Source organism: Martes martes (assembly GCF_963455335.1).
Source record: "Martes martes genome assembly, chromosome: 6".
NCBI lineage: Eukaryota > Metazoa > Chordata > Mammalia > Carnivora > Mustelidae > Martes > Martes martes.
In genome coordinates, this window is record NC_137893.1 from 53,339,841 (window position 1) to 53,367,471 (window position 27,631).

The 27,631-nt window shown below is 38.7% G+C and overlaps 1 protein-coding gene across 3 annotated transcripts in view; it reads right to left on the reverse strand.

The window, feature by feature from the left end:
• The window catches only part of PCMT1 (protein-L-isoaspartate (D-aspartate) O-methyltransferase), a 43,963-nt gene that overhangs the window by 6,688 nt on the left and 9,644 nt on the right, over nt 1-27,631 (reverse strand). For 2 of the 3 annotated variants that reach the window (XM_080805309.1, XM_080805308.1), the window contains exons 2-7: nt 22,623-22,727; nt 20,720-20,751; nt 12,108-12,212; nt 9,877-9,997; nt 7,163-7,248; nt 1,577-1,746 (exon numbers count right to left, since the gene is read on the reverse strand). In XM_080805309.1, coding sequence (XP_080661435.1) covers nt 1,577-1,746; nt 7,163-7,248; nt 9,877-9,997; nt 12,108-12,212; nt 20,720-20,751; nt 22,623-22,727 — 619 coding nt within the window. Of the gene's footprint in view, nt 1-1,529; nt 1,747-7,162; nt 7,249-9,876; nt 9,998-12,107; nt 12,213-20,719; nt 20,752-22,622; nt 22,728-27,631 lie in introns of all 3 variants that reach the window. The other variant, XM_080805310.1, reaches the window with a different exon arrangement.

Sequence of the window (27,631 nt, forward strand, 5' to 3'; positions counted from 1 at the left end):
TGATCTTTGTCTGTCAAATAAATAAAATCTTTAAGAAAAAAAAAAGAAAGAAAAGAAAACTTAAACTTCTTAATGAAAATCTGAACTCTCACTTGATGTCAAATTTTGGTAAGTTCAGTGTATATTTGCCCCTTTTACACAACAGCAACTATACAATTATATAACAACATAACCATACTAGAAGCAAAGTCAAGGAAGGCTATAATTAGTTGTTAATAACTATATGATTTTAACTGACAGGACTCATGGCTTTTTAATTTTTTTTTTTTTTAAGAAGTGGCTGTGTTCCAGGTTAGAATTCAAAGAAAATAGCTAAATCCACATTATGTGAAGAATAAAGCAATTCCTAGTCAGATATCCCAGAAATGGCCAATCAGAGTGAAAAGAAAAACTAATTTAGATTCATTATCATTTTTGCAATTAAACATTCACTCAAAAGGTATCTTTCCTCTTTACAAAAAAAACAAAAATAAGAAGTCTATGAAACTTATAATCACCATTTTACTCATTAAAGAAGTAATTATCTTAAAATAAATACCTCTGTCAAATAAAAAAAAGATTCTAAAACAAGGAAACTTGTAAAGTCTTTCTTATTTTGACACTGAATTTTAAATAGTCTTAGCTAGTGCCATCCTTACTTATTGTTCTCTCTCCTTCCCACTGAAGAAACAGGGAGGGGAAGGGAGAAGGAGGACAGAGGAAGGAGAGAAACTTTGGCTTCAGACAAAATACTCCAATAATGCTGAGACATAAAACACAAGGAGGCATTACAATGAGCCATGCTGTGCTGACGATTATGCTGCATGCTGTTGGCCCTTTGGGTGGGTTTGTGAGACCTGGGCACTGCACTGGCTTTGCACTCACAGAATCCACTCCCCTCCCCAGGAACTCAGAGTGGCTTCAGAATGGGCTGGCCAGTTTTATAGACTGGCGAGAAGTTTATTCCTTATAGCGGCTCTGAAACAGGAGCTGAATGTAAAACAGGCACAGGTTGTTAGACAGGAATGTCAATGAACCTGATTGAAAGAGAGAAAGCAAAGCAAGCTGAGAGGAAGAATGTCCTCTCTGGGATTCTGACACCTTTGAAAACTGGGACAAGAGTATCTTTTCCCTTCTTTTTCTTTGTAACAATGGTTCAATAGGGTATGAACAAGGCAGGAAAGGATGGCCCCTTCTCTTCAGACCAAAGCCTTTGTTTCCATGACCATAGAGCAGCTACAAAAATGATTTGTGAATACAGAAACAGAATAGCTGATAATAAAATATCCTTAGAAAGTTCTGAACTATGGCTAAATGCCTCTTTAAAAAAAAAAAAAAAAAAAAGGAAAAAAAAACCCACCTTTGTGCCAACCAAGTCTCACCCCCCTTTCCCAAAGATATGAGTTAAACCAAAAGAAGGGCAGACTCATGCAAAATTTTTCTAGATTTTTAATGTAGTGAATTTCTGATGTTAAAATGGAATAGCATAAAGGTGACAACCAAAAAAAGCAGCTCTTGTGGTCTAATGTCTTAGAATCCACACCCTTCACCTTGCATGTGTGGAAGAAGAAAGAGCAGAAGATAAAATCACTTCCACCTGGACCACTGCTTCTCTTTATCTGTTAAAGGCACGTATATCACTCCCATCAGGGGTTTCATCTTGACACTGCCGTCCTGTAGCTTGTCGTACTGCTCCAACATCTGGTTTCCACCTGCGGGACCAACTGGCAATATCAATCTCCCACCAGGCTTTAACTGGTCTATCAGCTGAAAAGAAGAAGGAAAAGAAAAAGACATGCACACCAAGTTACAAATTTTATATTGAGAGTCATTCTGCATCACCACAAACAACTTCCAGTGTCCGGGAGCAGAAAGCAGAAATGCACTTCATTTAGTATATCCATACTTTGATTGTTAAGTTTATTACTCAAATCACTACCTACCCATTTACCTATAGACCTCCTCTACTAAACTACAAGTTCTCTGACAAGAGGGACTGTGATGTTATTCATCTTTGTGCGCCTGGTACCTAACGCGGTACGTGGGACAACTGGAGGGCTCAGTATGAGCTAACCACATAATGTAGAGCTAGCCTCTTCGGAAGACCAAAGGCAAAGCAGAACATTTCAATGCCCGTACCCCTGTTTTGAATCTTTGTGGTCTGGAGCAGAGAAGGGAGCAGGGGAGTGCAGAAATGAGCAAGGAGTCCCTATCCTGTCACTGTAGAATTGGGCATCACTGAGCCAAAAAAATAAGGGAACCTCGGTTTTATGACTGAATTTAGAAATACTGGCACCATGACAAAGGAAGGTAGGGCTGGAGTTCCTGCAGCATCAGACTGAAGACACCCTTGTCAATGAAAAACCAAGACTACTCAGTGAAAGCCCTCTAGTCAGAAAACTTTCAGGTCATATGTTAACATTTGAATATGGCCTTAGTAATGACAACTTATCAAACCCTGTAAGGGAGAAACTTTACTTTGGATGGGATTATCCCATAAAAGCGGGTCCTCAATGAAAATTTCAGTTGTCAGCAAGCCTATCTTATTTTTCCCATTTTAATTTTTACTCAAGTAATTCTTACAAGTATTCCTTGAGTTGCTTCTCTAAATGTCAAGGTTTACAATAAAATGAAGGAGACTTGCCCCCTAAATCCAGTCATTTTAAATATTTTAAATGCTTTTGGCTGGGTCATCAGTATTTACTTTTTTGTAGTGATTATTTCTAAAGCATGTCTTTCATCTTTTTCATTAAAATATAATTGACAGGGCGCCTGGGTGGCTCAGTGGGTTAATCCTCTGCCTTCGGCTCAGGTCATGATCCCAGGGTCCTGGGATTGAGCCCCACATCTGGCTCCCTGCTCAGCAGAGAGCCTGCTTCCCCCTCTCTCTCTACCTGCTTGTGACATTTCTCTCTGTGTCAAAAAAAAAAAAAAAAAAAGATTAAAAAAAAATATCTATAATTGACATATAACATCATGTTAGTTTTAGGTGTATGACATATGATTTGATAATATGTATATACTGCAAAATGATTACCACAGTAAGTTTAATTAACAACCATCACCACAGATAGTTACAATTTTTTCTTTGTGATGAAGAGAACTTTCAAGACCTACTCACTCAGCAACTGTCAAATACACAATACAGTGTTGTTACCTACAGTCACCATACTGTAGTCTTTATGTTCTTATTTCAAATTATATGCTAGGTGAGGCCTGAGCTCTCTTATTCTGTTCCTTTCTCCTTTCCTCAAACCAACCAATATCATAATTTTTTAAAACCACTTTCAATTATGACTGTAAACATAATTTGCAGCTGAGCCAAGAGGTATCCAATGTCTGTTTCCTTTCTTAGACAACAGTTGTTTACCCTGCACTTAGAAACTGAAGCTCTTTCAGGGTGCCTGGCTGGCTCAATTAGAAGAGCACAACTCTTGATCTTGGGGCTGTGAGTTCGAGCCCCACACTGGGTGCAGAGATTACTTTAAAAGAAAAATGAATAAACTTAAAAAAAAAATGAAGCTCTTTCTTTTTTCACTCAATTTTTTGGGTAACTTTTTCTAAATATTTGTACCCTCCAACAACTTCTCAATAAGATCTTCACAGTCAAACCTATCTAATTAGTGTTTTTTTCCCCTAAGATTTTATTTGTTTATTTACTTATTTACTTACTTGACAGAAACAGAGAGAGAGAGAAAGAGCACACAAGCAGGGGGAGCAGTGGAAGAGGGAGAAGGAAAAGCTCGATCCGGGGCTTGATCCCAGGACACTGAGATCATGACCTGAGTTGAAGGCAAATGCTTAAATGACTGAGCCACCCAGGCGCCCCTAATTAGTGTTCAGTTGTTGTTTGGTAGCTTCAAGTGCCTTCCTCCTCCAGTTCCAAATCTGGGCTGGTTAATCCCCAGTCCCACTGCACAGCTCTCATCAGGAAAGGTCCCTTCTAACGCTGGGGACTCATCATCATCTCTCTCCTGAGCCAGCTGTTCAACCTGCCCAGATTCCAGGGCTTGCTCTTTCTGGTTTTCCCTACCATCTCTCCTCCCTCATTTTTTTAAAAAGATTTTATTTATCTATTTGACAGAGAAGGACACAGCAAGAGAGGGAACACAAGCAGGGGGAGTGGGAGAGGAAGAAGCCGGCTTCTTGGCCCTGAGCAGGGAGGCTGATGTGGGGCTCAATCCCAGGATCCTGGAATCATGACCTGAGCCGAAGGCAAATGCCTAATGACTGAACCACCCAGGCGTCCCTATTCTCCCTCATTTTTTGGCATTAAAACAATTCCTTTAGAAGTATTCTGAAACAGTGCATGGAGTATTTTAAAAGAAAGAGACTGAGATTTGCAAATCTAAAACTATATTTTATGTATCTGACAATATGTGTGGGTACAGAATTCAAGGCTGGAAATAATTTTCAGCTGAGAATTGTGAGAGTTTGTTCCTCTGACTTGTTGATTCTAATGCTGCTACAGTCTGATGCCTTTCTGATTACCAATCCTTAACAGATTATGATTTGTTGTTCTGGGAACTTTTAGAATCTTTTCTTTATCACTTTACAATTTTATGGTGATATTATGGGGGTTTTTTCCCCTCTCTTTTTAGAAAAAATTCATCATACTGGGTACTTAAACTATAGAATCATGGCCTTTGGTTCTTGGAAATTTTCTTACTTAGGGTTTAGGGCTTAGCACTAATTGTTCTCATAGAGAATTTCAAGCAGCAGCCCCTCTTATCAGACCCACACTTCATCTCTAACTTCCAAGATCCTCATGCCTCTGATTTCTAAGCTCTTTGCAAGTTGTGCGGAGCAAATTGCTTCTTCAATAACCCCCTCTGCAGCCTCTTTGTCCCAACTTCCTCCACCCTCCCCAGTCAGTTCCTGCTCCACCCACTTCCATCTGCATATACCACAGGGTTCAGGAGTGCAGGTATAATCTCCAAGATAATGAAACATGGAGTTTCTGTTTCCTGCTTTTCTAGTTGTTTTGGGGTGATATACAAAAGGAAGCATAAACTTCTTTTCTGTTATCCTAAAACTGAAAGGTCCTCCCTTCAGCATGTCTCTATTTATTTATTTATTTTTAGCATGTCTCTCTTTAATCAGGTGTTAAAGACCCCTGCAATACTTCCAAGTGCTACTACAAACATTTAAATTCATACTGAGCTAGGGATGCCTGGGTGGCTCAGTCCGTTAGGCATCTGACTCTTGATTTCTGCTCAGGTTATGAGCTCAGGGTTGTGAGATCAAGCCCAGAGTTGGGCTCCCTGTTTAGCAGGTCAGTGGGGTCAGTGGGGAGTCTGCTTCTCTCCCCCTCCCTCTGCCCCACCCCCTGCGCGCATGCTCTTTCTCTCTCTAACATAAATAAATAAATCTTTAAATTCGTATTGCGCTAAAGCCAGAAATGCCCTTCGAGATCATCTCAGGGACTTAGTGGGGAAGATAAGCTCTGCAGTCAAGCCCCTTCATTTAAATACAGTTCTATTCCTACTAGGCTGCATTTAAAAAAAAAAAAAAAAGGCTAAAAACCTACAGACCATGTGTCATATGTGAACATTCACTGAGCTATTCATTTATGACTTGTACATCTTTCTAAAGCATATATGTTTTTAATTTTAAGTAAACTCTCCTTCACACATGGGGCTCAAACTCATGACCCCAAGATCAAGATTTGCATGCTTTACGGAGCCAGTCAGGCATTCCCTTTGCAGCATATCAATCCTTCAATTAAAATGTGTTAAAACCACCAGTTTATGGGGCGCCTAGGTGGCTCAGTGGGTTAAGCCTCTGCCTCTGGCTCAGGTCTTGATCTCAGGGTCCTGGGATCAAGCCCAGCATCAGGCTCTCTGCTTAGCGGGGAGCCTACTCCCCCCCCCCCACCTGCCTCTTTGCCTATTTGTGATCTCTCTCTGTCAAATAAATAAATAAAATCTTTTTAAAAATTTAAAAAATAAAAAAATAAAACCACTTGTTTAGTTTTAAAAAGGAAACAAACAACAACAAAAGGTAACAGGGCCAGAGAAAATAAGTAATTTTCTCAAAGTCAGTCAGTCAATAACCAGAACAAGTTCTCTTAACTTTCAGCTTCTCATTAACTGATCTAAACATACAAATAAGAACCCTTCCAGACTGGGGAGTGGCTGAGACTGGGCAGAAGTGTCACTCTTAGCCCCTAGTCATCCAGTCTAGAATGGTGGAAAACTCCAGACACCATAGAAACTGAAGAACTCAGTGAACTTAACCAGGGATTATTAAGGGCTGACAGAAGCTCATCAGTCTTCCTGAAAGAGAAAACCAAGATTGGGGGTGCCTGGGTTTAGTCAGTTAAACATTCGACTCTTGATTTGGACTCAGGTCACGATCTTAGGGTCCTGGGATTAAGCCCCAAGTTGGGCTCTGCACGAAACTCAAAGTCTGCCTGAGTTTCCCCCTCATCCCCCTCCCTGCTTGTTGCACTTTCTCTCTAAAATTAAAAAAAAAAAAAAAATTTAAAAACAGAAAACCAATTTTGTACTTAAATATTTTCTTGATTATGTAGCATACAATACTGGAATAGCCTTCCCTTTCGCTGTAACTATGCAAACACTATTATTCTTTCAGATTCAGTTCTAATTCCATTGTATGTAGTCTCCTTAGACCATGTAGATAGTCTCCTTAACTGTTCACATAAAGTTCTCTCCCTCACTTGAACTTATGGTAGTCTGGGGTTTCTTTTCCCTTCAATATATATTATATGTTAATGATACACTATCATTGCATTAATTTCCCTGTTATATGTACAACACATTTCTTCCAGAATATAAGCTTTGTGAGGGTAAAATGTATGACAAATACCTCCTGGTTTCACCCATGCACTTAGCAATCTTGCACATTCTGGTATTTCATAAAACACCAAGTGATTATGATGTCTGGAACTCCAGATGGATTTTCCTAACTCCACTGGCATACTAGTTCTTAGATGGAGCAAATGTGATTTCAAATAAGACAGCCACGAACTACGATTTAGTAATTTTCCAAGTCATTTATACGACTCTTCGCATATGAAAAAAAACTGCCTACTAAGTGTAATTAAAATGCACGACATAAAAGTCCAATTATGTTTTGATCATCTAGAAGTCATTTCTCTTAAGTCTTTTACAGCTGTAGTTGACGCAAGCACAGAAACACAGGAAAAGACCCAACTCACTGCCTGCGGCACAACTGGCGCTGCAGCTCCTACGTGAATAGCATCATAAGGGGCTTCTTCGGCGTACCCCATTCTTCCATCCCCCACTGAAAGAAAAAAAATTATGCTTTAAAATCTGTTCAGATAGAACTACCCAGTATGAAGAATTACAGGAGGCTTAAAGCAGAGCAAAGAGAAACTTTTAATAAATGATGCGTGGACAACTGGATATTCATATGGAAAAAATATACACTTGAATCTCTATCTCTTACATGCACAAAAATCAATGTCAGACAGATCAAAGATCTAAATGGGAAAAGCTAAAATAATGCTTCTGTGAAATAACACAGGGACATAGCTTCATGATTTTATAGTCTTTTTTTTTCTTTTTACGATTTTTATTCATTTATTTGTCAGAGAGAGAGAGAGCACAAGCAGGGATAGTGGCAGGCAGAGGGAGAAGCAGGCTCCCCACTGAGCAGGGAGCCTGATGTGGGGCCTGATCCCAGTACCCTGGGATTAAGACCTGAGCTGAAGGCAGATGCTTCACCGACTGAGTCACCCTGGTGTCCTGATTTTAGAGTAGCCTTAAAGAAGACACAGAAGGGGAGCCTAGGTGGCATAGTTGGTTAAGCATCCGACTTTTGGTGTTCGGTCAGGTCGTGATCTTAGGGTCATGAGGTGGGGCCCTATATGGGGCTCGGCACTCAACAGAAGCGTGCTTCAGATTCTGTCTTCCTCTCCCCCTGCCCCTCCCACTCGTGTTCACTCTCTCTCTCTCAAATAAATAAATTAATTTTTTAAAAAAAGGATACAGAGGGGCACCTGGGTGGCTCAGTGGGTTAAAGCCTCTGCCTTCAGCTCAGGTCATGATCCCAGGATCCTGGGATCGAGCCCCGCATCGCATCGGGCTCTCTGCTCAGCAGGGAGCCTGCTTCCCTTCCTCTCTCTCTGCCTGCCTCTCTGCCTTCTTGTGATCTCTGTCGTCAAATAAATAAAATCTTAAAAATAAAATAAAATAAAATAAAAATAAATAAATAAAAGGACTCTCCATGTGGACCAGCTAATCTTTAAAAAATAATAATAATAGTAAATAAAAATTTAAAAAATGAAAAAAGGACACAGAACACTGGAAAAAGCTATTAAGTCTGACACATTAAAATTAAGTATTTCTATTGGGGTGCTTAGGTGGCTCAGCCCATTAAGCATCATGGTCCCAGGGTCCTGGGATGGAGCCCTGCATTGGCCTTACTGCTCAGCAGGGAGTCTGCCCCTCCCCCAACTTGAGCATGCATTCTCTCAAATAAAAAAATAAATAAAATCTTAAAAAAATAACATTAAGTATTTCTATTAATCAAGAAGCACCAATATGAGTGAAAAGGCATGCTGCAGAGTGAAAGAAAATATTTAATATGTATAAATAAATAAAGGGCTAATCTGTAGAGGTCCTACACATCAAAGAAAAATATAAACAACTCAATATCTGAACAAGACATTTCACAAAGGAAGACATCCAAATGGTCAAGCATATGAAACAGTGTTTGACCTCACCAGTTGGGAGGAAAATACAAAATTAAAATCACAAAGACTTACTGCTATACACTCACTAAATAGGTGAAAAGAAAAATCTAGCAATACCAAGTGTTTAATAAAGAGCACTAAAAACAATGATACATTACTGATGGGAATGTAAATTGGTTCAATCACTTTTAAAAAGTTTTACAATGTCTATGGTTGCCCTATGAACCTTCAATAATGCTCTACCCAAATGAATGCTTGTCTGATGAGTGTACATACACATTTGGACCTCTGTCCACATATGTTCACAGCAGTACTGTGAACATCCCCAAATTAGAAACAACCCAAAATATCCATCTACAGGAGAAGAAACAAACACATTTTGGTAATGTCCTTACAGTAGGATGTTATAAATAAATTATACAAAAAAGATGGGTGAATCTTACAAACATAATATTGAATGAGAGAAGTCATTCATCATAGTATACTGTATGATTCTGTTTATCTAATGCTCAAAATTAAATTGAGCATCATTTATGAAAGTGCAACTAAGTAGTAAATACATAAAAGTAATGATGCACTTCACCTGAAGGGAAAGAGTTCTGAGAAGGGAAAAGCAAGCAGGGGACATCCCAGCTACAAATGCTGTTCGCCTTTCTAGATCAGTGTGATGACGAAGCAGGTATTTTTGCTAAGCTTCGCATTTATGCTCTCTGCATGTTTTAATGCTTGTTTCTTTTCATAATAGTACAGTGTGCTCACATGGAAATATGTTCACTATATACTGCTGAAAAAAGCAAACTACGAATGTATGAGCCAATTAAAAAGAAACTGTGTATATGTATGTTTTTTCATACATATGTTTATATGTCTATAAAACTTAAGATGGAAAAGGAGGGGTTTCTTTTTTATCTTACACATTTCTGCACTTTAAATTTTTCATAATGGACACTTGCTACTTTGCTATTACTTCTTCAAAAGCAATGAAGAAAGAATTCACAACATGAGCATTTTCTGAAATGGTTAACAGTCATATCACCACCGTGGTCAAGGTACAGCCAGCATAATATTTTACAATAACTGTTTTCCTCACCTAGTACTTAAAAATGAATGTTAAAAAAAAAAAAAAAGCAAAAACTAGCGTGAGTATTATTTAGGGATCTTCTGAAAACAAAAATCCTCCGGAGAGGAAATTTTTAAAGTTTTCTGATACTCACCAACAAGTTGCACTCTCCCTGAAGACAAAAGCATTGGATCGTCCTTTCTGACATTATTTATTGAGTCATCTACTAGCTCTTTAATGTGGTCAATTCCTATGACTTTTCCACTAGAGCCAACCTGGAAATGAGGGAATAATTCAATAGCTCACTGGCCTAAATTTGTTTTTCTGAAGTGTCATTAAAGTGTTTCCTCACCTAAAGTCACATTCTGCAATGAGAAATGAAGACAAACAGCTCAAGCCACCAATTAGATTGTTATTCAGTTTACTGTATTTACCAAATACAACTTTTTCAGTTATAACCCTCAAATGGATAATTACATCTCAGTAATTAAGGAGATGGAGTTACAAAAACTTGCAATACTAAAAAAATCCTTTCTTTGAGTTCTCATTTTTAAACCCCACACCCTGAAATAAGACTTAACTGATTTAACTAATAATTGACAAATATTAAATGCTTATTATTAATATTAAACATTAAATGCTTAATAAGTGCTTAATAAATTAATATTAAATACTTAAACTGCATTTAATAATATTAAATGGTAGTTGGTAAAATCATTTTTAATTAAATTCCATCTAAAAGTGTGAGTTTAAACATTAAAGTGTTACATAAAAAATTGTATAGGGATTTCTATACCCAATTCTATTGCCATATGTGGAAAATATAAAATACATAAAAATATAAAAAGGCCAAGTATAAGTATAAATTGTTAAATAAATTTAACAAAATAAAGACTCTGAAGTCAGACAACCTGGGTTCACATCTAACCTTCATCACTTACTTACAACTGTACAACCTTGGCAAGTTATTCTATGAATCAGGTTCCTCAGCTGTAAAATGACGAGGAAATGGGTACGTACCTCTTAAATGATATGAGACTTAAATAAAAGAATACATGAAAAGCACTTAGAACACTCACTAGCACATGGTAAATATGTGAAAGACATTAACACTACTTTTAAAAAGGTAACTCAGAAATCTAATGATTTTTAAGAGGTGAATTTTTCTCTAAAACCATAAATACATCAAATATCAAGAACATGTCATTAAGAAAATACTGTGTCTAAGCGTAAAAAAAAAAAAATCCTGGGGTGCCTGGGTGGTTCAGTTGGTTAAGCGTCTGCCTTCTGCTCAGGTCACGATCTCTGGGTCCTGGGACAGAGTCTTGTGTTGGGTTCCCTGCTCAGCTCGCCCTCTCTCTGCCCCTTCCCCTGCTCATGCTCTCTCTCTTGTGTTCTCCTTTTCCAGCGCACACTCTCTCTCAAATAAATAAAATCCTAAAAAAACAAAAAATAAAAAAACCTGCCATTCCATTAGGGAGCTTAACTTTTACAAAACAAGTAAGACAACTGAAAAGAAATACCTGAGTCGTCTTATGTAACAAGCACTGTTCTGGATGCTTAGGATACATCAACGGGAAAAAAAAAATCAAATAAAATTCCCACCCTCCCTGGAGCTTACATGCTGGTGGTCTGTCAGTTACATATTTACAGCAAGTTAAATGGATTCTAAAAGATGCATCATTCATAAATCCCAACCTAACTAGACCAGAATCTTCCTATCTAGCCCTCAGGGACAAGATTTTTCCGTAATAATCAAATTGATTTGATTATCTGAGCACAGGTAACTCCAGACAGACTCAGGAGAGTCACTAACCAAGATAAGTCTCTGGTGATAAAACTTGAAGTATAATAAACAAGGCATTTTTCTAAGAGTACTTTTCTTAATATAAAAGAAGCTCTACTCTCATTTCTAATAACCCTGTAGGAGTGTTTGGAAATCAGATTCTCTACATCATTTTCTGCCAGCTGAAAATCTGGAAGAAGGCAGTCTGGAAGCTACTGGTTGCCGTCTTGTGATCACAAGGGAAGAGCCTGACTGAAGCCAACATTTGGAGGAAAGCAAAGCCAAACCAAGAACCAAAGAGAAACCCACTGTCAATAACAACGTCTGATCTTCTTTTGAATCCAGCCACACAAAAAGTCAGATACACTATGGACTTTTCCATTATATAAACCAAATTTATATTTGGTTCCCCTTTGGAACCAAATTTGGACCATATCTTCTGTTATTTGCAACAACAAAAAAACCTAAGTGATACATGTTCCAACTGCTATATTAGTAGAATTAAAAAAAAAAAAACCCTCTAAAACTGCTAGTAAAAAAATGTACAGCCAAATATATAATATGCTTCTCCTGGAATGGAATGAAAGTAAAGCTCTTACCATACGTGCAAAACATGCAGTAAGGATTCCACTTCCAGATCCTACATCGAGAGCTTTAGCTCCTTCATGCAATTGATCAAATAGAAGTTCTAGTGCATATGCATGCTGCCAAAAGAAAACAAAGCAAATACTCATTTCTTTTCAAGACTCTATAAAGTATATATACTATGGCATATAAAGTTTTCAACTTCATACCAATTTTTCTACTATTGTCATCTACCAAGATAATGAAAACACAATATATTATATACTTAGATTTACAGAATTATGTAAGAAAGTTTTCACTGATTAAATTACATTTATATAAAATGTTTTATATGGGGCGCCTGGGTGGCTCAGTGGGTTAAGCAACTGCCTTCAGCTCAGGTCATCATCCCAGGGTCTTGGGATCCAGCCCCACATCTAGCTACACCTCAGGGTCCCTGTTCAGCGGGGAGCCTGCTTCTCCCTCTCCCTCTGTTGCTCCTTTTTCTGCTCTCTCACTCACACTCTCTCTCAAATAAAGAAATAAAATCTTTTTAAAAATAAAATAAAATAAAATGTTTTAGTATTTTAGATCTCCAGTGTGTGAATTTTTTGATTTTAATTAATTCAAAGTCAAAAGCTACAAAAGGATTTACAGTGAAGTCTCTACCCAACCCCTGTCCATAACCTTTCCCACCCCCAACCAATTTCACTCCCTAAAGGCAATCTATGTTGTCAGTTTCTTGTGATTCCTTTCAAACATACCTATTCTATGCATATACAAGCAAATATGTATCTATTTTTTAATTTATTGTATCTTGAAGAACCTTTTAAAGATGTTATTTATTTGACACAGAGAGAGAGATCACAAGTAGGCAGAGAGGCAGGCATAGAGTGGGGGGGGGGAAGCAGGCTCCCTGCTGAGCAGAGACCACCCCCCCCATGCGGACTTGATCTCAGGACCCTGATATCATGACCTGCGCCGAAGGCAGAGGTCCAACCCACTGAGCCACCCAGGTGCCCCTTGAAGAACCTTTCTTATCAATACTTTTTTTAAAGGTTCCTTTTTAAGATTTTTATTTACTTATTTGACAGAGTGCAAGTGAGCACAAACAAGGGGAGCGGCAGGCAGAAGGAGAGGGAGAAGCAAGCTCTCTGCTGAACAGAGAACCCAATGTGGGGCTGGATCCTAGGATCCTGGGATCATGACCTGAGCTGAAGGCAGCCGCTTAACCGGCTGAGCCACCCAGGTGCCCCTTTCTTATCAATAATTAAATAGCCTGGGGGCGCCTGGGTGGCTCAGTCTGTTAAATGTCTGACTCTACGTTTTGGTTCAGGTCATAATTTCAGGGTCATGGGATCGAGCCCTACAAAGGGCTCCACATTCAGCATGGAGTCTGTTGTTCCCCTACAAACCATTCTCTCTCTAGAATAAATAAATAAAATATTTAAAAGGAAAAAAAGAAAAATTTTAAGCATTAGAAACAGGTAATGTTCAAAATGTACAGACTGTAAACTCCCTATTTAGAAAACTAATTTAGGTGACCAAAGCCTCTACTAAGGAACCGGCATGAGAGAGCCTGCTAGGACACAGGAAACATTCTGATCTTCATCTAGGTGATGGTTACACATATACATATGTGAACATTCATTAAGCTATACACTTAAGATCTGTGTACTTTTCCGAGTGTGTATAATAATTTAAAACATTATTGAGGGGCACTTGGATGGTGCACTCAGTTAAGCATCTGACTCTTGGTTTCAGTTCAGGTCATGATCTCAGGTCCTGGGATTGAGGCCCACGTCAGGCTCCACACTCAGCACAGAGTGTTTTTTTAAAAAAAAATAAAGTTATTGAAAAGACTATTTATTCCAATCACTAAAAGTGGACAATCAGATACCATGCCCCACCCCAATGTGATGGAACAGAAAAAAACCATTAGGCAGTATTCTTGAAAAGGAAAAGGGAAAGGAAAAAAAAAAGGTGTGTGTGTCAGTGTCGGGGGGTGGTGGGGAGTAAGATAAAATACCACTAGGAAACAATTAACCAAATTTAGAATATGGGAAATTCTATAGGACAAATGGACAGGTTTGTTTTGTTTTGCTTTTAAGAATTTATTTATTTGAGGGGGATTGGAGAGGGAGGGAAAAAGCAGAGGGGAGGGGTAGAGGGAGAGGGAAACAGAAATTTAGGCAGACTCTGCCTTGAATGTGGAGCCCAACATAGAACTCCATCTCACAACCCTGCGATCAGGACCTGAGCTGAAACCAAGAGTTGCACACTCAACCGACTATGCCACACAGGCTCCCCCAAATGGATGAGTTTTGTCAATAAATAAGTGGCATTTTAAAAAAGGAAGGGGTCTTTTAAAATTAAAAGGTATGAAAAAGACTGAAAAAAAACTAAAAAGATGCAAAGTCTGGACCTTGTTTGGATCCTGATTTAAGCAAATTAACCATAAAACAATTTTTTTTGAAACACTTGGTACAGTCTGAGCATGAACTATGTGTAAGATATTAATATACTAAGGAACATTTTTAGGTATGATATAGTATTGTAGTCATGTTTTTAAAGTAATCAGATTTATACTTAAATATTTAGGGGCGAATAATATTATGTTTGGGATTTGTTTTTAAATAGTTCAGCAAGAAGGAAACAAAGATAAAACAGGATTAACAAATTGTGGGTAATTATTAAAGGTGACGATGGCTACATGAGGGTTCATTATATTATTCTATTTGTATATGTGGTGTTGGAAACTTTCCACATTAAAAAGTTAAAACAGAAAAAGTTAAGGCTACTATTCCACAACTAATGTAAAAAAGGCCTTTAATAGCTACAACTACACACAATCCAAGGGTTTTCAAACAGTGTTCCAGAAAGTCATTAAGGTTCCAAAAAAGCCCATTAGGGATAACACACAAATGTACACTGAAGGATGGGTGTTTTTGGGGGAAAGAGTATTAGAGAACGAACTTTATCAATTTTTCACATAGACTACTTTACAAAAGAGGCTCTTGACTGAAGACTGCAAAACACTTATGTTATGAAAAAGAGTTCTGGATTAAATATAAATAGCAGCTTTCATCAGACTCTTACAATAATCAGTTATGAGGTTTAATAATTTCTACTAATAAGATAACGAGTATGGGCCTAGAACAATAGGGAAGTAATCAAAGAAACAAAACAACTCCTGCAGTATCTGGCTTTCCTGATCCAGAAATCAAAGGACAAGAAAGAACTTTCTGAAGGTGTCAATCCTCAACCTACAGACAGTACTGTACCATCTTAATTCCAAAAAAGTCTCAGGAATCTTTTTTTACAGTACCACGTTTGCATATAAGATTTGTTTTTTTTTAAAAAGGAAGTATGCTGGGGCACCTGGGTGGCTCAGTGGGTTAAAGCCTCTGCCTTTGGCTCAGGTCATGATCCCAGGGTCCTGAATCAGGCCTGCCATCAGGCTCTCTGCTCAGCAGGAAGCCTGCTCCCCCCACCCCCACCACCCCCCCACCACCCTCTGCCTGCCTCTCTGCCTACTTGTGATTTCTATTAAATAAATTAAAAAAAAAAAAAAAAGAAGTATGCTGAGTTATTATTAAAGTCCCAACCAGAGGTAAAATGTCAAGGCCTTCAATCACAATTGCTAGCTTTTTTTATGCTTTTATCAGCCTAGCTAATATTTTTCTGGATAACCCATGTTTATCTCTAAATTCTCAAACTAAGTTTTTTAAAAGTTCTTTTTTTTTATAATTATGAAAAAAATTTTAAACCCACAAATACATTGAATATACTTTTTTTCCTTATATACAGTCACCAACTTCATATATCGTGCCAACTGTTTTACAAAACCATCTGAAAATAGGCTGTAGACATCACGATACTTCGCCCCGAAATACTTCAGCATGAATCTGCTAAAAAAACTAGGACATCTCCCTTTGCAACCACATCACCATTAACACACTCAAGAAAATAATCAATTTAGTATCATCTAACATACACAACATACTCAAATTTCAACCGTCCCCCAAATGTTCTTTTTTTTTAATGATTTTATTTATTTATTTGACAGAGAGAGAGAGAGATCACAAGTAGGCAGAGAGGGAGGCAGAGAGAGAGGAGGAAGCAGGCTCCCCGCTGAGCAGAGAGCCCGATGTGGGGCCCGATCCCAGGACCCTGAGATCACGACCTGAGGCAAAGGCAGAGGCTTAACCCACTGAGCCACCCAGGCGCCCCCCAAAATGTTCTTTACAGCTGTTTTTTTCCCGGTCCTTTCAAGGTTCATGCACTGCATTTGTCAATATTAAATATTCCCCCCTCAATTCTCCTCTACCCACCACCTCTCTATTCTTCAGAACAACTGACTCCTTTAAGAAGTCCTGTCTGACCGTCCCACATAATACCCCATATTCTAGATTTCCTTAATTTCCTCAGGGGTAGACTCAGATCCAAGACTTAGCAAGAGCAGCACACGAGGCTTGCTAGGCACCTCTCGTTGCATCACATCAGGAAGCCCATAATGTTGGGCCACCTCACCTCTGGACTTGCCAAGCTCAACCACTCAGTCAATGTGGTAACAACTAGATCACTCTATTTTAAAGGCCTAATTTTCTCTTTGTAATCAGTAATATGTAGAGTAATAATAATTTGAGACTACTTGAACACTTTTGTTCCCAATAACCTTCCTATAAATTGTTTTAATTGATGATCTCTGCCCAATTCAATCATTATGTTGATGATTACAAAATAGTGATTTTTTTTAAAGTTCTATTATTCCCTCCATATGTATTAATTGACATTCTTCTGTTTTTCATTTTTGTCTCTGACTTGCTTTTTAAAAAAATCTCTATGAACTTATGGATTTTTGTTTCTTAATTCACAGTGTTATAATCCATTATCTTCATTATCTATCATTTTTCAATTTTCAAATTGTCTACAATTTGGCCTCTGGGAATCTCTTCAAACCTGCTCCTATGTCCTTCCAACATCACCTCATAAACCTTTGAGTACTTCCTCACTTTCCAGTATTCAGTCACTTCTCCAAGGAGCTCTAGTCTCATTTAGTGAGAAATGATATTGAGGATTCAATATCTGCATACTAAGTGTGCTCACAGCTACCAGGCTTCCATTTTAACAGGTTGCTTTTAATCTCTTGCCCAATGCATACAACGCATTTTCAATTAAGACTCTGGAAAATACTCCAGGATTGTAGATACTTCTAAGCAAGTCTGTGATTTCAAAGTTCATTAAACAGAGATGTCAAAAAAAAAAAAAAAAAACCCAGAGATGTCATTTCTCTCTACTCCTCACTTTGTTTCTTTTAACACTTCTCAGATCTATGCAATAAATGATAACAAAATCACAAATGCTTGTTCGTATAACACAATCAATACTGTTTTATTCTCCTCACATCCTACCTACATACCTGTACCTACATACATACATATAGATGCACTGTGTGGACTATATACATACACATAAATACACACATTTTCCTTATTAAAAGACAGCGGTAAGCATATATAAGTGATTAAAAATGCATCCTTTTTAGCTGCCTGCGTGGCTCCCAGTGGGTTAAGCATCCGCCTTCAGGGCAGGTCATCATCCCAGGGTCCTGGGATCGAGCCCCACATCTGCCTTCCCTGCTCAGTGGGGAGTCTGCTTCTCCCTCTCCCTCTGCCTCCCTTCCTGCTTGTGCTCACTTGCATGTGCATGCTCTCACTCTCTCAAATAAATAAAATCTTTAAAAGTAAATAAATAAAATAAGTAAATCAATATTTTTAAAAAACAAAACTATTCCTATTCCATGGTCAAAAAACACAAAGAAGTGGACATCTGGCTGGCTCAGTCAGAGAAGCATGCAACTCTTGATCTTGGAGTTGGGAGTTCAAGCCCCACATTGGCTGCAGAGATTACTTAAATAAATAAACTTAAAAAGAGAGAGAGAGAGAAAAGGAAACAGAAACTGGTAACATGTAGAGGGTACAGAGCGAAAAGGAGATCTCACTTTCAATCCCATCCCTCTAATCATCTACTTCTGACCTTAAAAGAAACCATTTTTAGTTTTCATGCCTAGAGGAAGACGTATGTGTGTATGTGTATGTGCAGATTTGATTTTCGTTTATTATAGAATACTATAAATACTCTTCTGTACTCTACTTTTAGACTTAATGTTTCCTGAACATCTTGCCATATTGGTACTTGCAGAGATTCCTCATTTAACAGCTTCACAGTATATCTCACTGTATGGATGTACTACAATTATTAACCATCCATTATTAGTGGACTATCAGTGATCACTATTTTTTTTCCATTATAACTAATGGGACAATGAACATCTTCAGTCATTTTGTACCTATAAAAATATACCATAGGATAAATTTCTTGAAATAAAACTGAAGAGTGAAAGGTTTATTTATTTCACATTTTATAAATTTGTCAAATTGCCTTCCAACACTATCAATTTCCTCTCAACAAAAAAGTATGTAACTGTTTCCCTCATTCCAATACAAAGTATTAAACTTTTTGACCTCTGACAATCTGATAGGTGAAAAATGGTACTTCACTACAATTCTAATGTGTGATTTACTAAGCATAAAATATAAATGAAAATGACATTTTTTTCATTTGCTTAAGCGCTAATGTCATCTGTATTTCTTTTTCTATGAACTATCATTCTTGTACTTTGTACTTTAACTACATTCTTTTGGGTTCACCAGTCTTTCACTTCTTACTTTACAGGATACACACCCACATTTGTATATGGAAATATGCCCTAGATTGTTGTTATGTATTATAAATATTTCCCTCAGTTTTTCTTCTTTTAATTTTGCTTGTAACATCTTTTTCTCTGCAGAAATCCTAAATTTTTATGTTGCAAAATACATGTTTTTAATGGCTCCTCTTTTGTCATGTTTTATAAAGTCATTTCTAGGGGCACCCGGGTGGCTCAGTTGGTAAGGCATCTGACTCTTGATTTTAGCTGAGGTCATGATCTCAGGGTCATGAGAGCCCCACACCAGACTCCATACTCAGCGGGGAGTCTACTCCCCCCTTCCCTCAGCCCCTCTCTCTAAAATAAATAAATAAATCTTTTGAAAATAAATTTAGAAATAAAGTTATTTCTTTTTTTTTTTTTTAAGATTTTATTTATTTGTTTCACAGAGACAGCAAGAGAGGGAACATAAGCAGGGGGACAGTGGAAGAGGGAGAAACAGGCTTCCTGCGGAGCACGGAGCCCAATGTAGGGCTCAATCCCAAGACCCTGGAATCATGCCTTGAGCTGAAGGCAGACACTTTACATCTGAGCCACCCAGGCACCCCAAGTCATTTCTATTTAATGTTTATAAATGATGATTTTCCTATATTTTCACCTAGTATCATTATCAGTTCATCATAAATATATGTAAATTTATTTTAATATAAAGAAGGCTTTACATATAAATAAGAGCTTCTCCAATCCCAAATACTCTCAGAGAATCAGAAAAGCTATTGTTCTTCTCCCCCAAAACCAACAGAGTAGTCATTCAAATAACTGACATTTAAAACCCAAGAAAATTCCCAACAGATTAAAAGTGCCAGATAACTTAAAATAGGCCCTTCTCAAAGTTATAAAGCTTCATAGCTGCTATACTTGACCAATCCCTACTGAATTTTCCAAATAAGATATGAAATAAAAGAAATAATATTCAACTTGAGATTTCTACAATATATCCATTGTATTATTTAAAATAGTCTCTTCCTTGGGGCACTTGGGAGGCTCAGTCAGTTAAGTGGCTGCCTTTGGCTCGGGTCCCGATCCCAGGATCCTGGGATCGAGCCCCCCGTCAGGCTCCTTGCTCAGTGAGAAGCCTGCTTCTCTGTCTGCTACTTCCCCGGTTGTGCTCTCTCTCTTTCTGATAAAAAAATTAAATCTTAAAAAAATATATTCTCTTCCTTAATTTGCTCATCACTAAAGAAACTTTTATATCCCATTTTTACATAATTAGATAATAATGACAACCAACAAAAACTTTAATGACAGTATCTACCAAGAAGACTTCTCTCTATATGTCATGTATTAAGAATAAGAGGTTCAGGGCGCCTGGGTGGCTCAGTGGATTTAAGTCTCTGCCTTCGGCTCAGTTCATGATCTCAGGGTCCTGGGATTGAGCCCCACATCAGGCTCCTTGCTCAGTGGGGAGCCTGCTTCCCCTTCTCTCTCTGCCTGCCTCTCTGCTTACTTGTGATCTCTCTCTCTGTCAAATAAATAAAATACTAAAGAAAGGAAAGATATTTATTAAAAAAAAAGAGGTTCGGGACGCCTGGGTGGCTCAGTTGGTTAAGCAGCTGCCTTCGGCTCGGGTCATGATCTCGGCGTCCTGGGATCGAGTCCCACATCGGGCTCCTTGCTCGGCGGGGAGCCTGCTTCTCCCTCTGCCTCTGCCTACCACTCTGTCTGCCTGTGCTTGCTCGCTCTCTCTCTCTAACAAATAAATAAATTTTAAAAAAAATTAAAAAAAAAAGAGGTTCATTACCAATCTACATAACTCACAGATGATAAAATTGATCTAATTACAAATTCAACTTTTTTAAAAAACCTTCTTAATGAAGAAACGTCTTAGAGGGAAAATGTGATCAATTTATATCCAAATGACCAAAGTCAACTTACCATGTGTGGAGCACTGATTGTTGCTTGGAAACCTGCAAAAGAAGAAGAGAACTACTGACACATTCAGCTGCAAAAACATACCAGATACTCCACATAACTCCTTTCCTAACATTCACAAATTCTTTTTCATAATAATATTTTCTGTTTTTATAATCTCGAGAAAATAAAACTTTTATTTTGCATTTTAGAGTACTGTCAAGCAGCAGTTAAAATGAGAAAATATAATCAAGTCAAAGGCTAATATGCTCATCTAGTACAACACTCCCACTACTTCCAAAAATTTCTTCTGCCACAGTTAGCTAACATACAGTTGTCAAGAAGTTGAGTTGGTAAGTTTATGACTTGTTTTCTCTCCAGGTTTATAAAAAGAAAATAAACTTCCATATATATAACAGGCATGCAAAATCTCTGAAAATTAAATTGCCTCCTATTTCTGGCAAATTATTGAGCAACTGGCAATCAGAGTAGCTTGAGACTAAAAAACTATCTCAGTTTACTCTTTATACTATTGCGTGATGGTAATTCACAATCTTTTCTTAGTTTTTAGCTTTCAAGTGTTTTCTTCCAGTGCTCCTTTCTCGAAACTTATTTACCTGCTTCTGCACCTGAAGCAATTTTCACTGAGCGGTGGTAGCAGGTGCCTTCGGGGTTCAGAAGCTCCCCAGGATCTTCTCTGCTGACTGTTAGAGTGCTTCAAAAGAAGAAAGCATGGCAGCTGGCAGACAGAATCCTGAGGCCCTTCTAAGCCTCAAAGGCGCCCACTGCCAAGGCTCAGCAGTTCATCAAAACCTGCTTCAGGAGAAGGAGTTAAATACCGAACTTTCTAAAACCAAGCACAAATCAAAAAATTCAGGGCAAGTGAAGCAGAGAAGTCAGTTACCACTTAATTATACTTATTTTCTTTAATATTCGTTTAAAAAATTGATGTTAATGTGAAAAAAACTTTAGTCATTAAGGCCCTAAGGAAAGCTCAGCACTCAGCTTAAACTTAAATTTTCATTAAAAGTGTGTTTCGGGGCGCCTGGGTGGCTCAGTGGGTTAAGCCTCTGCCTTCGGCTCAGGTCATGATCCCAGGGTCCTGGGATGGAGCCCCGCATCGGGCTCTCTACTTGGCAGGGAGCCTGCTTCCTCCTCTCTCTCTCTGCCTGCTTCTCTGCCTACTTGTGATCTCTGTGGAGTAAATAAATAAATAAATAAATATTTTAAAAAAAAAAAAAAAAAGTACGTTTCAAGGGGCGCCTGGGTGGCTCAATGGGTTAAAGCCTCTGCCTTCGGCTCAGGTCATGATCCCAGGGTCCTGGGATCGAGCCCGACATCGGGCTCTCTGCTCAACAGGGAGCCTGCTTTCCCTCCTCTCTCTCTCTCTGCCTCTCTGCCTACTTGTGGTCTCTGTCAAATAAATAAATAAAATCTTAAAAAAAAAAAGTATGTTTCAAGAAAAATGTTTAAAATATTCTTTATAGGGGCGCCTGGGTGGCTCAGTGGGTTGGGCCTCTGCCTTTGGCTCAGGGTCCTGGGATCGAGCCCTGCATCCGGCTTTCTGCTCAGCAGGGACCTGCTTCCCCCCTCAACCCCCTCTCTGCATACTTGTGATCTCTGTCAAATAAATAAATAAAATCTTTTAAAAAAATAAATAAATAAATAAATAAATAAAATCTTAAAAAAAAAACAAAATAAAATACTCTTTATATATATTATATATAGTTTGAAAAATGGAAAAAATACTTAATACATAATATCACTTTATTGAAAATGCCTGTTTGGAATTATGACACTTAACTGAGGCATAAAATTCACACTAGCAAGGTAATAATAAATTTCTGCATCCAAGTCCATTTTTACTTAACAAAAATTATACAGTAAGTGAGCAAAAATGTGACATTTTGAGAAGTCCAGACCTTACCTATTGATTGTGGAGAATCCATATAAGGATTACATTTTGCATAGTGGGAACGGTCTGTGGCCAGCATTACTTCAAATACTTTATCTGTTTTGATGATTCCATTTTCTGAAATGAATGAGGCAAACATTTTAAGCTAGGAGTGAGATGACTAGATGTACTTTAGAATTTACTTTGGTTGCACTGGAGAGCAAGACTGGAAGTTGTTGCAATGGCCCAGGTAAACACAACCTTGTCTTCAATGATGACACTAAGGATGAAGAAAAGTAGAAGGATTTGAGTTATATTTAATAGGTAATATATACCTAACTAACTAGCTTTGGAGGAAAGATAATGGGTAATGGTTCAGATGCTGATATCATACACTGATTTGTGAAATCCTGGAGAAGCAGCAGAGTTAAGGAGGAAAAGGATAACTTACTTATTCATTAGTGGCTATAAACCATACAAGTGGAGATATGCAGCAGCCCACTGAACATGTGGATGTGGGGCTCAGGAAGGAGATCTAGGACAGTGATAAAGACTTCTAGTAATATAGATGGTAACTGAAGCAATGAAAGTGAACTCAAGTAGCCAGGGAAGAATACACAAAGAAGAAAAACAAAAGCAAACATTGAAGAGATGTGCAAAGGGAAGTGGAACCTTCAAACACTATGACAAAAAGCAGCTACATGATGAAAATCAAGTAGATAAACTGTTACAAAGCCCAAGAAAGCAAGGTCAGTGATTATATTTGGCTCCCCCAATGAACTATAAATTCTTTGAGATTAAGTATACAATGTTAAACTTAAATAACCCTCATGGTACCATACACAGTTATTATTCAGTAAAGTCCTTATTAACTCATTCAATATGCTTACTGACTGTTTAATACATACCAGACACAATAGTACACAGGATTATTATTATATAGGATTAAAAATAAACAAGATAACATAATTATAATTTTATAATGTAAATAGGTGAATTATATAGTATAAAAGTATACTTTAGTAGAGCTGTTTAAAAAAAAATTCAAAGGGGGAGCCTGTGTGGCTCAGTTTTGTTTTGTTTTAAGATTTTTAAAGTAGGCAGGGGGCAGGGGCGGGGGAAGCAGGCTTCCTGCTGAGCAGAGAGCCTGACATGAGGCTCGATCCCAGGACCTTGGGATCATGACCTGAGCCCAAGGCAGAGGCTTTAACCCACCCAGGTGGCTGGGTGGCTCAGTTGGTTAAGTGTCTGACTCTTGGTTTTGGCACAGGCTGGTTTGGGCACATGATCTCTGGGTCCCGAGATCAAGCCCCACCTTGAGCTCCATGCTTGGCAGAGTCTGCTTGTCCCTCTTCATCTGCTCCTCCACTTGCTTGCTGAATTTCTCTCTCTCACTCATAAATAAATTTAAAAATTTACAAAAAATTCAATGGGACTAGAAGTGGCAATCAAGAAGTTTTGATTCTGGGGAAGAATGAAAAGAAAACTGGGAAAGAATGGTGACTTTTGGGGCACCTGGGTGGCTCAGTGGGTTAAAGCCTCTGCCTTCAGCTCAGGTCATAATCTCGGGGTCCTGGGATCGAGCCCTCCATCGGGCTCTCTGCTTGACAGGGAGCCTGCTTCCTCCTCTCTCTCTCTCTCTCTCTCTGCCTGCCTCTCTGCCTACTTGTGATCTCTGTCTGTCAAATAAATAAATAAATAAATAAAAAGAACGGTGCCTTTTGGTGAAGCAATAAAGGAAAAAGAGAATTAAGGATCCTGTAGAAACAAGAGTAACAAGATGTGCCGACTCCTCCCCTTTTCCCAGTACTACTCCTATCACATCACCATCCATTAAAGAAAGTGCAAGTCACTAAACTAAAAAAAAGGTGTTTTGGAACTGTGTCCACAAAATGTTCAAAAATAGGAAAAAGAAAAAAACCCAATTCTATTTAAAGATACCGTAAAAAAGAAAACAAAATGCAAATCAAAACATTTCAGCTGAGGAGCACTTGGTGGCTCAGCAGGTTGAGCACCCAACTCTTTGTTTTGGCTCAGGTCAAGGTCTCTGAGTCATAAGATCAGCCCCACCCCCACCCCCTCACCTTGAGCTCCAAGCTCAGCAAGGAGTCTGCTTAAGATTCTTTCCCCTCGGGGAGCCTGGGTGGCTCAGTGGGTTAAGGCCTCTGCCTTTGGCTCAGGTCGTGATCCCAGGGTCCTGGGATCGAGCCCCACGTCGGGCTCTCTGCTCAGCGGGGAGCTGCTTCCCTTCCTCTCTCTCTGGCTGCCTCTCTGCCTACCTGTGATCTCTGTCAAATGAATAAATAAAATCTTTAAAAAAAAAAAAAAAGATTCTTTCCCCTCCTCCCTCTCCTTCCCACCCCTGCTTCTGCTCTCTAAAATAAACACACAAATAAAATTTTTTAAAAAACAAAAACAAAAAACAAGGGGTGCCTGGGTGGCTCAGTTGGTTAAGTATCTGACTTTGACTCAGGTCATGATCTCATGGCCCTGGATCAAGCCCCATGTCAGCCTCTGCACTCAGTGGGGAGTCTGTTCCTCCCTCTCCCTCTGCCCCTCCCCCTGCTCATGCTCTCTCTCTCAAATAAATAAAATCTTTGAAAACTTAAAAATTAAAAAAACATTTCAGCTGATTTAACAGAAACAATAATTTTAAAACTATACTCTTAAGAAAACAGCAGAAAGTAAGTGAAAGTATTACCAGGAACAATCAACCTCACGACATATACTAATAAAACTATCAGACCTTAGAGGTACCTGGTGGCTCAGCTAGTTATGTGTAAAGTCTTGATTTCAACTCAGGTCATGATCTCAGGATAGTGAAATAGAGCCCCACATGCTGGGTGTGTATTCTCCCTCCTCTTCCTTCTGCCCCTCTTCCCCCTGCCCCTGCACCCAAGCCTGGCTTGGGAGCATGCTCCCTCTAAAACAAAAACAAACAACAACAACAACAAAATACCATCAGACTTTAAAGGCATGGAAAAAAAAAATCCTCAGAACCTCAAGGGAAAAATTACCTAATAAGGGCAATTACCTAATAAGGGTTAAAAAAAATTACCTAATAACGGTTAAAAAAATAAGGGAATTACCTAATAAGGGTTAAAAAACAAAAAAAGTTAGGCAACCATCAGACTTCCTAAGAGCAAAATTCAAATCAAAGCAAGAATGAAGCAACATTTTCAAGAAATTCAAGAAAAGAAAGTGCAGGGGCACTTGGGTAGCTCAGTCAGTTAAGCATCTGACTTGGTTTCAGCTCAGGTCATGATCTCAGGGTCTTGGGATCGAGCCCCAGGTCTGGCGTGGCATTCAAGGGGGAGCCTCCTTGAGATTCCTTCTCATTCTCTGCCTGCCCTCAACCCCCCATCTGTACTTACTCACTCTCTCAAATAAATAAGTAAATCTTAAAAAAAAAAAAAGGAAGAAAGAAAGAGAGAGAGAGAGAGACAGGAAGGGAGGAAGGAAGGAAGGAAAGAAAGAAAGAAAAACAAAAAGAAAGAAAATGCAAATCAACAATTAAAAGAAGCAAACTACTGAGGCACCTGGCTGGCTTAGTGAATACAGCATGCAACTCTTGATCTTGGGGTCATGAGTTCAATCACCACACTGGGCATAGAGCTTACTTTAAAAAAAAAAAAATTAAAAACCCCACAATAACAAAAGAACAACAAAAAAGGAAACTACCACTACATTCAACAACTTGGATAAATCTCAAAAGTACCAATCTCAGTGAAAGAAGTCAGACAAGGAGACTATACATTATATGATTCCATTTATATCAAATTCTAGAAAAGTCAAAACCATAGTGGCAGAAGGCTGATCTATGATTGCTAGAGACGGGGGGTAAAAGGAGTAGATTAATCACAAAGGCTCATCGGGAAACTGTAGGTAAAAGAAATGTTCTATATCAGAGCTCAGCAAATTTACATGAAAGTCCAAATAGTAAATATCTCAGGCTTTGCTGACCAAAGTCTCTGTTGCAAGAACTCAACTGTCAGTGTAGTATGGGAACAACCACAAACAACACCAAATAAAGGCTGTATTAAGAAAACTTTTACAACTAAAAATAAAGAGTGTGGGTGGCTCAGTCGGTTAAGTTGTGACTCTTGATTTCAACTCAGGTCACGATCTCAGTATCCTGGGATCATGCCCCACTTTGGGCTCCATGCTCAGCCAGGAGGCTGCTTCAGGATTCTCTCTCTCCCTTTGCCCCTCCCTCGGGCACTCACACTCTCTCTACATAAAATAAATAAATACATCTAAATAAATAAACAGGGGCACCCGGGTGGTTCAGTTGTTTTAAGCATCTGCCCTCTGCTGGGGTCATGATCCCAGGATCCTGGGATAGAGCCCTGCATCAGGCTCCCTGCTCTGCGGGAAGCTTGCTTCTCCCTCTCCCATTCCCCCTACTTGTATTCCCTCTCTCACTGCGTCTCTCTCTGTCAAATAAATAAAAATCTTTTAAAAAATAAATTAAATAAATAAATACAGACAGACAGACAGTAGACCAGATTGGCTTGTGCAGTGTAGTTTCCTGACCCTTGTTCTGTATCATTAGGGTGTTGGGTTACAGAACTATATTTTCCGAATTTTTCAAATTGTAATATTTTAAGTGTGCATGTGTGCGGGGTCGGAGGGCAGGGAGAAAGAGAGAGGACAGTCAGTGCATGCACGTGTGCACACGCCGACGAGGGGGAGAATCTTAAGCAGGCTCCAGACCGGCATTGTTGGGCTCCATCTCACAACCCTGAGATCAGGACCTAAGTCAAAATCAAGAGTCAGACACTTAACTGAGTCACCCAACCACCCCCTGAATGGTTTTTTCCCCCAAAAGATTTTATTTATTTGAGGGCGTGAAGGATAAGCAGGCCCCCCGCTGAGCAGAGAGCCCGATGCGGGGCTCCATCCCAGGACTCCAGGATCATGACCTGAGCCCAAGGCAGACACTTAACCAACGAGCCACCCACTCAGTTAAAAGCCAAATGGTTTTTAAAAGCGTGTCACTATTTATTAAAAAGCTGAACACATCAAGGCTTAGAATCAAG